The sequence below is a fragment of the Coregonus lavaretus genome, assembly GCF_964263955.1.
Source record: "Coregonus lavaretus genome assembly, chromosome: 27".
Lineage (NCBI taxonomy): Eukaryota > Metazoa > Chordata > Actinopteri > Salmoniformes > Salmonidae > Coregonus > Coregonus lavaretus.
Window position 1 is genome coordinate 15,767,399 of NC_140014.1, and position 14,647 is coordinate 15,782,045.

Here is a 14,647-nt window from a genome sequence, read left to right on the forward strand (position 1 = left end):
CTCCATCACTCTCCTTCTTGGTAAAATAGCCCTTACACAGCCTGGAGGTGTGTTGGGTCATTGTCCTGTTGAAAAACAAATGATAGTCCCACTAAGCCCAAACCAGATGGGATGGCGTATCGCTGCAGAATGCTGTGGTAGCCATGCTGGTTAACTGCCTTGAATTCTAAATAAATCACAGACAGTGTCACCAGCAAAGCACCATAACACCTCCTCATCCATGCTTTACGGTGGGAACTACACATGCGGAGATCATCCGTTCACCCACACCGCGTCTCACAAAGACATGGCGGTTGGAACCAAAAATCTCAAATTTGGACTCCAGACCAAAGGACAAATTTCCACCGGTCTAATGTCCATTGCTCGTGTTTCTTGGCCCAAGCAGGTCTCTTCTTCTTATTGGTGTCCTTTAGTAGTGGTTTCTTTGCAGCAATTCGACCATGAAGGCCTTATTCACACAGTCTCCTCTGAACAGTTGATGTTGAGATGTGTCTGTTACTTGAACTCTGTGAAGCATTTATTTGGGCTGCAATTTCTGAGGCTGGTAACTCTAATGAACTTATCCTCTGCAGCAGAGGTAACTCTGGGTCTTCCATTCCTGTGGCGGTCCTCGTGAGAGCCAGTTTCATCATAGCGCTTGATGATTTTTGCAACTGCACTTGAAGAAACTTTCAAAGTTCTTGACATGTTCCGTATTGACTGACCTTCATGTCTTAAAGCAATGATGGACTGTTGTTTCTATTTGCTTATTTGAGCTGTTCTTGCCATAATATGGACTTGGTATTTTACCAAATAGGGCTATCTTCTGTATACCTTGTCACAACACAACTGATTGGCTCAAACTCATTAAGAAGGAAATACATTTCACAAATTAACTTTTAAGAAGGCACACCTGTTAATTGAAATGCAGTCCAGGTGACTACCTCATGAATCTGGTTGAGAGAATGCCAAGAGTGTGCAAAGCTGTCATCAAGGCAAAGGGTGGATATTTGAAGAATCTCAAATATAAAATATATTTTGATTTGTTTAACACTGTTTTGGTTACTACATGATTCCATATGTGTTATTTCATAGTTTTGATGTCTTCACTATTATTCTACAATGTAAAAAATTGTAAAAATAAAGAAAAACACTTGAATGAGTAGGTGTGTCCAAACTTCTGACTGGTAGTATATATATATACATACATACAGTATTTATACCTACAGGGGTCCTAAAATTCAAAATCAAATGGCTAAATGATCAATTTTATGACCATCTTTTAAAACAATTCCATATGTTAGCTTAGTAGATATTGCGATCTAAGGGCTTAGACCTACACTGGTTAAAACGTTTTCGTTTTCATCTAGATGCTTTTTAGGAAATGGTTAGGTACATTCTGCTTTGCATCATAGGTTCATGTTATGTCTAATTATGTTAATGTATTTCATTAGACATTTTCACAATCAGTATTACATTAGTCATATATCCTAGAACAATAGATTATTGAATTCAAATAGATGCACGACTGAAGGCCTTCATAGCCATAATTAACCTACACTTGACTAGTTTGACTAATATTTTTTGAATTCTGGTTTTTTATTACGCTTATGAATTAAGTCTTGTTGTTTGATCAAAATGTTTGACAGAGGCATTCAGAATATAGCAATACAATAAATAAAATGTACACAGTAGCTTTATTTGAATTGGTTGCTCCCAGCTTTCAACAAATACAATGGAGTTATTTACCGGTTCCAAACTTGATTATTAGTATTTCCTGTGGGATTTTTTTCATTCTTTCTTTAAACGTTTTCTACTATGATACACAGTCTAATTAGTTCTAAGCTTGTTAAGAAACAGTGTTGGATTTGCCATTCATTTTTACTATTGTCTGTCAGTATGAAGTTGTGTGATGCATACTCTTACATTGATACTGTCATTTTCTCACACTACCACTCAAATCTGTTCACTTTAACATGAGCTGTCAATAAAACCTTTAACATCTGCTTTGTATTTTATGTTTTAGGGGAAATGCATGTTTGTTCTTTATTAGAGACATGTCTATGAGGAAGGAGTTACTACTGTGTGCTCCATGAATTCAATGCAGTATGTTATTTATCCACTAGATGGCATGATAGGATTTCATGTAATACCTGTGTGGACGCTCAATTATCTCAACGCTGGAGAGTGGGAACTGCCACACTTAATGTCTGGTGCTTTTCAGATGTGTGGGGAAACGTTGAGTCTATGAACTCATATATTACAGATTTGGAAAGATACTCTGGGACATCACATTTTTGTCTAATAACGTTTTGGGAATTGTTTACTGTTGATTTATTCAAACCAGAATAAATACTATTCACTTCAACGCAATGTTGACTCTGAAACACAGACCTATGGAACTCACTCATATGTGCAGAAATTAACAAACGAGTGTGTGTTGTAGGCTAGTTTCTTCAACTTCAAATTTGACGTGACAAAGTCAGATTATGATGAGATTATAAAGTGGGAATATAGGGCAATTATATAGACACATAAAATAGCTCAAATATGGCAATGCATTCACTGATGACTGACTAATGCATGCACAGCTGTTCAAAGGGAGCCACCTCACTGATCACGTGGTGCACATTGTCACGCATATACTTCATCCTAGGCAGGACCTCAGGAATGTAATTGAGTGCCTCTTCGGCCAATTAAGGCTTCGCACCCCGAAGTCTCCACCAATGACTGAGGAGGAGGCAAGGTCTTGGATTGAGTCAATTTGCATTTGCAAAAGCTTAGGAAAATGGAAAAAGGGAAAATTCCCTTACCGGAGCAGAAGTTCATACCCAGTGTTTTGACAGAGATTTGTTTACACATCTTTACTGTGGAACTAGGAGAACGTTATTCATCAGGAGTCTAAATATGGTGAGTTTTATGTTGTGGAAAATATTCCCGAACTCCAAGAGTGTTTGAAAGTGGCTTATATGTAATTTGAAGACTTTTCAATACATTAGTAACCACATTATGTTTAGCTGTACTTGGACGTGGAAGGTATCAGCGAATGGAAGACATCCTACTTAAATAGTCCAATTCGTTTTTTCTCTGCAAACAAGAAAGTGAGTGGTCGATCCCGGCTGCGCTGTTATAACGTGGCGAGTTGTCTTTGCCAACATGGATGGTATTGTCTTTCAATGTATCGTCCTGGTTGGTTCTTTTTTAGTTCGGCTGCTATTATTGTAAACCTTTGCCTTGCTTGGAAAGATGAAGGGACAAATATAGAACATTTTCATGTTCTAATATTTATAATGCACATCCTTTTGTCACTGATTTCAATGTCCGAAGTTGCCAGGGCCAGGGAGGGAAGGGACATGGTTGTCATGCAAATGCCAATCTTGTGAAGAATTGGTAGATGTTCTGTACAAACTCAGTGGCTGAAATGTGTGGTGCCCCTGTGTTCTTTTTCAAGGGTGCAGGTGCATGATATCAAGATGTTCTTAAAGTCATGACATGGATTGAGTACCAAGAAGTGCAACCTGAATTGTATTATTTTTGTCCACTCCAGACCAAGACAGTATTCTATTTGTGTTTTATGATACAATACTTTCCACCAGAGTTATTACAGGCTAACAGTTATAACTGTTTATTACTGATTTGTAAACTAGTCAATAAACAAATAAACCAGGCTACTACTTATAAACTCTTTGTGAAGGATAGAGGAATTACGCTATAATTTTTTAAAATATATGCCAAAGAAAAACCAATGCTTTCAAAGTTTAACAAACCATACAACTCTATGCACAATGACTACTTCCTGCCATCCAGGACCTCTATACCAGGCGGTGTCAGATGAAGGCCCTAAAAATTATCGAAGACTCCAGCCACCCTAGTCATAGACTGTTCTCTCTGCTACCGCACGGCAAGCGGTACCGGAGGGCCAAGTCTAGATCCAAAAGGCTTCTTAACAGCTTCTACCCCCAAGCCATAAGACTCCTGAACAGCTAATCATGGCTACCCGGACTATTTGCATTGCCCCCCCCCCCCACCCCACCCCAACCCCCTCTTTCACACTGCTGCTACTCTGTTTATTATTTATGCATAGTCACTTTAACTCTACCCCACATGTACATATTACCTCAATTACCTTGACTAACCGGTGCTCCCGCACATTGATTCTGTACCGGTACCCCTTGTGTATAGCCTCCCTACTGTTATCTTATTTTACTGCTGCTCTTTAATTATTTTATATTTTATATTTTTTACTTATCTATTTTTTTACTTAACACTTTTTTATTTTTTTTAACTGCATTGTTGGTTAAGGGCTTGTAAGTAAGCATTTCACTGTAATGTCTACACCTGTTGTATTCGGCGCATGTGGCAAATACAATTTGATTTGATTTGATTTTAACAATTTACACAGTAACAAAAAACATTTACTGGAAAAACTGTGCAGATGCAAAGTTAGGTAACAGAATTGCAGTAAAATCGACCTCAGTTTTACTCTGTTAGTAAACGTTGTATCTGCACAGTTCTTCCTGTAAATGTGTTTTTGTCAAAATGTTCAGTGTAAATTTTTAAAAGTAGTCCTTGGGCATAGAGTTATATGGTTTGTTAAACTTTAAAATCAATGGTTTTATTTGATATACATTTTGAAGTGAAAAATATAAATCGCAGCGTAATTCCGTTACCATGGAATTGCCCTAGTGTATTATATCATAAGTAAGCAGATTTACTGTAGCATTACTGTATAATTAATTGACCTTTAGTTTCTGATTAAGTTTAGTTTATAGATTTGATAGATTTTAGCCTAATCCAAAATAGTATTGGAATACTTGAAATCTCACTAAATATTGCCAAACTTTGTACAGTGTATCATAAAGTTTGATTCAAACAGTGAGTCTTTAGAAAGTTTGATTCAAACAGTGAGTCTTTAGAAAGTTTGATTCAAACAGTGAGTCTTTAGAAAGTGATCCAGAGCACTCAACCCAAAATAATAATAATATAATAATATGCCATTTAGCAGACGCTTTTATCCAAAGCGACTTACAGTCATGTGCACATACATTTTTATGTATGGGTGGTCCCGGGGATCGAACCCACTACCCTGGCGTTACAAGCGCCATGCTCTACCAATTGAGCTACAAAGGACCACATGACTCTAATGAACTGGAACTTTCTTTGGTAACACTTGTATTAATCAGAAAAGTAGAATTTAATCAAACTGTTGATCCAAGTTGTTAGAGTAGCCTGGAACCCCATCTGATCAAAGAGTATTTCAGGAATCTACGCGCTTCGGGCGAGGCTGCTAAAAGATGATTTAGATATGGTGAGCGCTTTGATCTTCTCTTGTATTGTCTGGCTCCATGCTTGTCTAGTTCACTTTGCATCAGAGAGTTGGGAGCCTGCGAAATTTGCACACACTACCGGTAATTTGCTTAGCAAATAGCCACGTCACTTGGCTGCTGTGAGTACAGATGCCTCCACCCCCGATAATGACTCCTAAAAAAGGGTCACTGGTATTTGTGACCCACCATCTGGATTCGGTCCTATGTAGCAACATTTGAAATTGTGTTTTTTACATTGGATAAAAGTAGAGACTGAGCTAGAAAATGGTATATCTTCAAATGCAGTTGAGGAACAATGAGAAAGTAATTCTGCTTTGAAAGTTGATAAACATGTAACCCCACTTTTAAGAAAATGGCCCGTGAAAGTTTTGGTATACCTACTGGAGAGCTCTTCTTTGTCTACACCCATTCAGCATTGTTCGCACCCTCTTAAGCCTTAGTCCCACGCTTAGTTTCTTGAAACGGGTCACATTTAGGGAGTGTCGAGGACTCTTGGCTGTGCCCAGGTCTACTGCATAAAGAGGTTCTATTGCTGAGCAGTCAGGTAAGCCTTGGGCCTGTAGATGGCACGCTCTGCCATGCATGACACTTCCTCCTGCAGACCAAACATCACACGTACATCTCCATCTCACCATAAACGTCTATCTTTGACTTGGCTCATGCAGCTCTGGCTCCTGGCTTAGGCTTACATGCTAAGGATACAACTGTTACTTTCCTTTAGCATTCCACCTAGTTTTGTCGTCGGCTTCATAACAGAGGGTTACTTTCAGATTGGGGAGGCTCTGTTGCTGTTCTTTTCCTGGTTGTTATTGTCTCTCACAGATGCAGCTGGACAGAATCGCTAATTTCCCAAAGTGTGTGTGTCGGGTCTGTAAGTACATCCAGTGGGTTGAGGCTTATGGGAAAGCCTCTGAGTGTACATAGCAGTCTGCAGAGAGGAGCATACTTCCCATTTTTCAGAGGACTGTTCGATCATGCACTTTAAATCCTCCCGTCCACTACTGAGGAGCCACTGAGGTGTAATGTGGAATGGATCAGCACATAGCACAGCTGTGAAACTGACTGACTGGGCCTTCCTTCCTTCTGCAGGTGGACATGGAAAATGTGTCATGTACCAAAATAAGTATTTACCAGCTGTGAACATCTACAGTCGTGGTCAAATGTTTTGAGAATGACACAAGTATTGGTCTTCACAAAGTTTGCTGCTTCAGTGTTTTTAGATATATTTTTTTTCTTCAGGTATACTTAAGTATAATTACAAGCATTCCATAAGTGTCAAAGGCTTTTATTAACAATTACATTAAGTTTATGCAAAGAGTCAATATTTGCAGTGTTGACCCTTATTTTTCAAGACCTCTGCAATCCGCCCTGGCATGCTGTCAATTAACTTCTGGGCCACATCCTGACTGATGGCAGCCCATTCTTGCATAGTCAATGCTTGGAGTTTGTCAGAATTTGTGGGTTTTTGTTTGTCCACCCGCCTCTTGAGGATTGACCACAAGTTCTCAATGGGATTAAGGTCTGGGGAGTTTCCTGGCCATGGACCCAAAATTTCGATGTTTTGTTCCCCGAGCCACTTAGTTATCACTTTTGCCTAATGGAAAGGTGCTCCATCATGCTGGAAAAGGCATTGTTTGTCACCAAACTGTTCTTGGATGGTTGGGAGAAGTTGCTCTCGGAGGATGTGTTGGTACTATTCTTTATTCATGGCTGTGTTCTTAGGCAAAATTGTGAGTGAGCCCACTCCCTTGGCTGATTTATTTTACTAGGCAAGTCAGTTAAGAACAAATTCTTATTTACAATGACGGCCTACACCGGCCAAACCCGGACGACGCTGGGCCAATTGTGCACCGCCCTATGGGACTCCCAATCACGGCCGGTTGTGATACAGCCTGGAATCGAACCAGGGGGTCTGTAGTGACGCCTCAAGTGCCTTAGACCGCTGCACCACTCGGGAGCCCATGCTGATAATTAACCCCACACATGAATGGTCTCAGGATGCTTTACTGTTAGCATGCCACAGGACTGATGGTAGCGCTCACCTTGTCTTCTCCGGACAATCTTTTTTCCGGATGCCCCAAACAATCGGAAAGGGGATTCATCAGAGAAAATGACTTTACCCCATTCCTCAGCAGTCCAATCCCTGTACCCTTTGCAGAATATCAGTCTGTCCCTGATGTTTTTCCTGGAGAGAAGTGGCTTCCTCGTTGCCCTTCTTGACACCAGGCCATCCTCCAAAAGTTTTCGCCTCACTGTGCGTGCAGATGCACTCACACCTGCCTGCAGCCATTCCTGAGCAAGCTCTGCACTGGTGGTGCCCTGATCCCGCAGCTGAATCAACTTTAGGAGACGGTCCTGGCGCTTGCTGGACTTTCTTGGGCGCCCTGAAGCCTGCTTCACAACAATTGAACCTCTCTCCTTGAAGTTCTTGATGATCCGATAAATTGTTAATTTAGTTGCAATCTTACTAGCAGCAATATCCTTGTAACAATTGGAAGCGTTTAACTGGCCTGTTGTCATTTGTCGTAATCTGTGGTTGGGAGGCAATTTTGTGCTGTTTGTTCTATTGATATTGAAATGTCTCCAGAGCTATTAGCTGGGCAACTAACAAAGAAATACCTATTTGGGCTCTCTCTCTCTCTCTCCCATTGCCTCACACACTGACATATAGTGTTCTGTTATTCTGACGACATGCTGGACTCTCTCAAGGCCCCAGTCTGCACTGGGTGGGTGGGGACACTCTTTCTGAGTGACTGTGACTATGGTGGTGGCCTCCATCTTTAATGGGACGTTACATAGCAACTCCAGTGCTACGCCAAAGATTTGTATAACTAACCCAAGATAGACCACAGCCTGTCGTTTCCAATGGGAACAAATGAGTCATAGTGGGCAGAACAAGCAAGGAGTGGGGCAGAGCCAAGCACGAGCTAGCGACATACTATTGGCGCGTTCGAGCATGTATTTGCATATTTCTGTTAGGGAACGCCTACTCTGTGAAGTGCGCATGTGCAATAACTCAATTCGCCCTTGCACTCCTAAACAATGCAATTTAAAAAAGACTTTGACGAAGGGTAAAATCTACAAAACGTAGTCCTCTCTGTTCGTAACAGATTTTAGTTTTGGGAACAGAAAACTGTATTGAGATCAAATGTTAGGATAATGTTGGCCAAAATCCACCTCGCTCCATCTTCTCCCACTGCCGGCCACTGGGCTTCCTCTCATCACCATATTTGGTAGTTAGTAAAAACGGATGCTTCACACTTATACATCCTGTGAAATATCTGTGGCTAAACTCTCATTTTGCCCAGGAACTTCTGTGTTCAAAGGCCTGGACTGAGATGGTAAGGCTAGTTAAAAGGGAATGATTTCATTCAGCCCTTCTATGACGATTGGTCAAATTACTGTTGGAGTGAGATGGCTAGCCTTGCTCAGATAGTATTTGGAGACAACTAGAAAACAATTGAAAATGTATTCTATATTTGGAGAGCTTGGGACTAAGGTTCTATCTGCATTTTTGTCAAAATTGAGTTATTGTTCTGTTCAATGTTCTTTACCTACACTACCGGTCAAAAGTTTTAGAACACCTACACATTCAAGGGTTTTTCTTTATTTTTACTATTTTCTACATTGTAGAATAATAGTGAAGACATCAAAACTATGAAATAACACATATGGAATCATGTAGTAACCAAAACAGTGTTAAACAAATCAAAATGTATTTTATATTTGAGATTCTTCAAATATCCACCATTTGCCTTGATGACAGCTTTGCACACTGGAGGCGGGGCTGGGGGCAGGCATTTCAAATTGTGATTGACAGCTCAGATATGTTCTGTCTAAGAGTCTTTTCGAAAATAAACACCTAATTAATTTTTACTATGTTTCATACTAAGTGGTACCTCAATAGCTGCAGAATTTATTTTCAACTACAAATCAATGATCCAACTTTTGCATGCAAAATGCCACTTTGGGAACCTAATGCTAAGGTACCAGAGGTCAATAGAGAATCAACATTATCATCAGGGTAAGGAAGGTTGTGAGGTGTGTGTGTGTGTGTGTGTGTGTATTTTACATATATATATATATGTTACAAATATATGTACATATATTTTATTTATTTATATATATATATTTGATAAATACATTTCCCCCAATATATTTAAATATATTTACAGTTTATTGAAATATATTCCAATATATAATTTTTCCGTATGGGTGACCTAGCCTAATAAAGCCAGTGCAGCTTTAACCCTAACCCTAGGGCATGCTATTACATTTACATTTGAGTCATTTAGCAGACGCTCTTATCCAGAGCGAAGTGTATTTCCCACACCGAACACCCATATAATTACAGGTGCTGATGTGAAATGCCATGCTGCTCCTCTGGCTATATTGATCCCTGTGTCTAGGTCAGATAGCATTTCAGGTCTGTCAGAGGCTTTAGAAAGCAGCTATGAAGATAATATTCAGCTATGCAATGGTATACATTGAGTTACTGCATGCTAACATGCTCTATAGATCTGTTTAATTTATCTTCATGGGCTCTTATATCCTTGTGTATGCAAACTGCTCAGCTATAGCATCAGTTATTGCTGACATGAACATTCCTATAGTGTGTTAGAACTCTGTGTAGATTTCTAATGAGAGAAATATCCAATATACTTTAAGCTCCACTCCTTGGAGGCTGACTGACTGCGTGCTGCTCTCTCATCCGCTCTCTCACCGTGGTTTTCAGGGCTCCTCCTCTGCATGTCATAAAACCGATTCTGCCTGGCCCCCTGTCAACACACATACGGAGAGAGAGAAATACAGATCGGGGAGAGGGACAGAGAGAGCCATTTTAGTAGGCTGCAGGGCACTGTCCTCCCCAGCGCAAGTGTCTTTGTCATCCCTGTCCATCTATTCACAGAGAGGACTGTATAATGGACCACTGATTACAGTAATGCTGGCGATGGGAGATCATGACACACTGCCAATAACACAACCATGCAGAGAGACACAGGTCCAGCCCTAGAAGTAGAACGTGTGTGTGTGTGTTTGTGTGTGTGTGTGTGTTTGTGTGTGTGTGCATGGAGAGAGAGGATTCTCTCTGCTCTCTACTGGTGCAACTGTGAGCTCCAGAGCAGGCTCTGGGTTTTGTTTGTGACTCTGTCAAACCATTTGTGGAATGCCACTTGTCATTAAGAGTGCTTGAGATGTTTTTGGCTTCATAGAGGCGCCAGAAATCCTTCAAACACCAAACAAGGGTGCTGTCAACAAGAACCTGTCAGTGACACAAACACTTTGGTTGCCTGGCTACGGTCTTGGTTTGAAGTAATCTACTGACTAGCATGTGATTTTAATTATCTAGCAGTGCATGTATGTGATAACTCCTCACCCTTTATTATTACTGTTGTGACTCGTTTTATTACTGATGTTTTAGTGACGTTTGTTGTGACTACACTTTGAACACACTGGAAACAAATCAGCAGCATTAACTGCAGGCCCTAGATGACTATTTTCCTGTCTGTCATAGCTAACTACTGAGGTTTACTTGAGTGTTGCTGACTTGTAATGACATGCTTGGTCAAGTCTGTCATCAGACTGTTCTTCGTTGGCTCAGCTGTCTGCCTGCCCCCTAGACCTACTTTAAAGGAATGTTTGGAAGCCTCCAATTGGCCTGGTGTTGATTTTCCTACGTATGTGAGAGGACTTCCCCCCCATCTATGGTGGTCCAAGTGGTCCCAGGGATCACGGACTAGATGCCACAGGCCACGCAGGATGTAATTTGGCCGAGATGCATCTTGTTTCCCCCCAGCAAGTAAAAGAGCTGGTGATTAATTATAGGAGTCAACAGGAGGTAAATGGAGGAATCTCCAGACCTTTTCAAAAGCTTTAATGTCATTACGAGAAAGGCTGTCTGTCTGAACTCGAAGACTATTGTTAACCGTAACCTGAGTTTAAGGCCTTCTGTAAAAGTGTGACAATAGGGTACATTTAAATATCACGTTAATCAAATACTCTATAAGACATGGCCCATGAGAATAACCGTATTAAAGGTATTAATTTAGGAAATGTCTTTCTTGTTCCTCTTTAGGACGCCCAGAGGATGAGCACACCTGATTGCTGCATTTCCTCCTCACCCCCTCCCTCCCCCATCTCTCCCTCCCTGCCTCCAACTCCCTTCCTTCCCCTGTCACAATCACAACTCATACAGTACTCCTGAGGATAGCAATGATTAATCATTTTATCAGCCATGTTAAGGGTGTATCCCATCCTTTTAGGAATTGTTCTCCTTGTCTAAATCTGTCCGGTAAGTCACATGTCTGGCTCTAACTTTGACCAGTTATAAAGCATTTTGTCTCCAGGACAAACATTTTCTACCTAACTGTACTAGCATTTGTCTCTTAGACATACAGTACAGAAGAAAACACTGGTCCTGTGTGTTCTGTTCACTTCACACCCCTGGGCCTGGGCCTGTGCTCTGTGCTCTCTGGGTGGGGACAAAGAAGCAGAGGAGCTAGACAAAACAACCTTTGAGTCACTAAGTGGTTTATCTTTTGGCTCTTGTTGGCAGCATTGGAATAGAGCAGTCTTATTCACAGATGCTTGTACTGTATTGTAAGCTTGTTTTCTTATTATGGTGTGAATTTAATTGGAGAGCAGAATGTCTGTGAACAGTATGGAACACACTAGAACTCCACAACAAGGGTCCTCTTATTCTATGGAATGACATCATTGCTATATCATCCACCCTTGAGGATAGACTGACATTTTAGTCTCTTTTGAAGTAAGTAGGCAATTACATAAGGACTTGACCTACTTTCCAACATAAACTTGAAGCTTATTTTGTTGGAGTCATCCATGTGTCCAATCCTCTATTTAACAAAATGTTAGACAGTGGAAGAATGCGCTGTCTCTCTGGTCTCATGTCTGTGCAGGTCTGCGTGTTTCCTGTTTTAGCATGCATGTGTCATTTCCCCCCAGCCGAAAAGTGAGCTCTCTGTTAACCCCACCCTCACCTTGACCTCTGACCCCACATGCCTCTGCATACCTGTCACTCTACCCTGTGCCCCTCAGCCAGTGTTAAACCTTTTACAGGTTAAAAGGTATTGAGTTCAGAAATGCTGTAATGTGTAAAAGTGACAGGCTTACAGTACTGTACATGCAGAAGTTTATAAGAAAATAACGTTGAGCTAGAATTAGTGAACTATATTGAATTCAATTCTACTGAACATCTTGATTTGATAACAGCTGTCCACAATAAATAAATTCCAGCTTTACTCCCATCAACAAAAAAGGAACTGTGGATTATTTGTAGACTAAATGAGCCTAGTTTTTATTGGAGGAAAGCTGGCTTTGAAACAATGAAAACAACTGCTAAATTTAGACATCCCAATTTGGACAGCTGTTATCAGATGTTCAGTAGAGTTGAACCTCGTAGCTGTTGAAACCCCTTCTTTCTGGTTATTTGGAAAATAAGGACATGCATGAGTGATCAGAGGGTGTTAAAGCTACAGTAGAAGATGACTGACTCACTCTAAATCAATCAACAGGTGACCAAGTGCTTGAGAGCAGCATTGAAGCCTGAGTGCTTTGAATCCTAAGTGAAGCGATGTTAAACACACACACACACACACACACACACACACACACACACACACACACACACTGGTAATGATTAACTCCCAGGGTTTTCCCTCGACATTCCCATCTAAGTAAACCCACAGTTTACTTACACAAAGTCACTGACCCTAATGGTGTCAGTGGATACAATAATGGATACAATAACCCTGCTCTGACTCTCTCTCACACACACACACACACACACACACACACACACACACACACACACACACACACCGTATTAACTGTTTGTTTACACTTTAACACGTGGAGCGAGAGGATGTTTTGTTTGTTTTGTATCTTGATGTTGTTTTTAATTTGGTTCATATGTCTGACGCTCAGACAAAAGAGCCAAGACCACAATGCTCCACTACTCCCCTACCCTTCTGGTGTGACTAACATTGAGTAACATGGAATAAACAGGGTGTGGTTGGTTGGTTTACCATCGGCTGGAGGTAAAGCAGTGCCAAATACCACAGTAATGACGTATCAGCGCTAAGCTACAAGTGTATATCATATTATATGCCATCGTTTGACATTCCTTGTATTAATACTCATGCTCACTTATACCATGTGACCTTACCAGGCAAAAGTCTAGTTAGGACATAACATGGCCATGTAGCTCGGAAAAACTGCTGTAGATGATGCATGGGAACATTCGTCTATGCTTAGCTAATTGAATAAGTGTACAGTATATCATAGTGTGCCATCTTAACATTCCTCCATGTGTGTGTTTCCTCCAGGGCTATGTGTGGGTGTAGAGGACTTCCACCACCACTACCACCAGGCTGCTGAGTGAACCTGTATGCCCAGAAAACAGCACCCAGTATGGACATCGTGGAAGACTTCCCTCCCCCGCCTCCTGAAAGTAAGTAATGCAAACATCCTCCTCCTCTCTTCCCCTCTCGCTCTCTGACTCAATCTCCTCTCGCTCTCTGACTCAATCCCCTCTCGCTCTCTGACTCAATCTCTCCCAGCACATCTAAATCCCACCCAAAGCATAATGTTTCCACCTCCATACACAAAAAAATAAATAATGTATGCACGCATGACTGTAAGTCGCTTTGGATAAAAGCGTCTGCTAAATGGCATATTATTATTATATTATTACATGCTGCTGCCCAGACCTGTTGACAGCTACACTATATATACAAAAGTATGTGGACACCCCTTCAAATTAGTGGATTCGGCTATTTCAGCCACACCCGTTGCAGACAGGTGTATAAAATCGAGCACACAGCCATGCAATCGCCATAGACAAACATTGGCAGTAGAATGGCCTTACTGAAGAGCTCAGTGACTTTCAACATGGCACCGTCATAGGATGCCACCTTTCCAACAAGTCAGTTATTGTGAAGTGGAAATGTCTAGGAGCAACAACGGCTCAGCTGCGAAGTGGTAGACCACACAAGCTCACAGAACGGGACAGCTGAGTGCTGAAAAAACGTCTGTCCTCGGTTGCAATACTCACTACTGAGTTCCAAACTGCCTCTGGAAGCAACGTCAGCACAATAACTGTTCGTCGGGAGCTTCATGAAATGCCAAAGATCACCATGCACAATGCCAAGCGACGGCTGGAGTGGTGTAAAGCTCACTGCCATTGGACTCTGGAACAGTGGAAATGCGTTCTCTGGAGTGATGAATCACGCTTCACCATCTGGCAGTCCGACGGACGAATCTGGGCTTGGCGGATGCCAGGAGAACACTACCTGCCCCAATGCATAGTGCCAACTGTA

The 14,647-nt window shown here is 41.3% G+C and overlaps 1 protein-coding gene across 1 annotated transcript in view; it reads left to right on the forward strand.

Annotated features, from left to right (window-relative positions):
* Positions 1-2,800: 2,800 nt before the first annotated feature.
* LOC311102290 (rho guanine nucleotide exchange factor 10-like) overlaps positions 2,801-14,647 on the forward strand; it is a 78,372-nt gene continuing 66,525 nt past the window's right edge. Inside the window, exons 1-2 of the mRNA XM_084143587.1 lie at positions 2,801-2,889; positions 13,655-13,779. Of these exons, the coding sequence (XP_083999713.1) occupies positions 13,740-13,779 (40 nt within the window). The 5' untranslated portion in view covers positions 2,801-2,889; positions 13,655-13,739. The remainder of the gene's footprint in view (positions 2,890-13,654; positions 13,780-14,647) is intronic.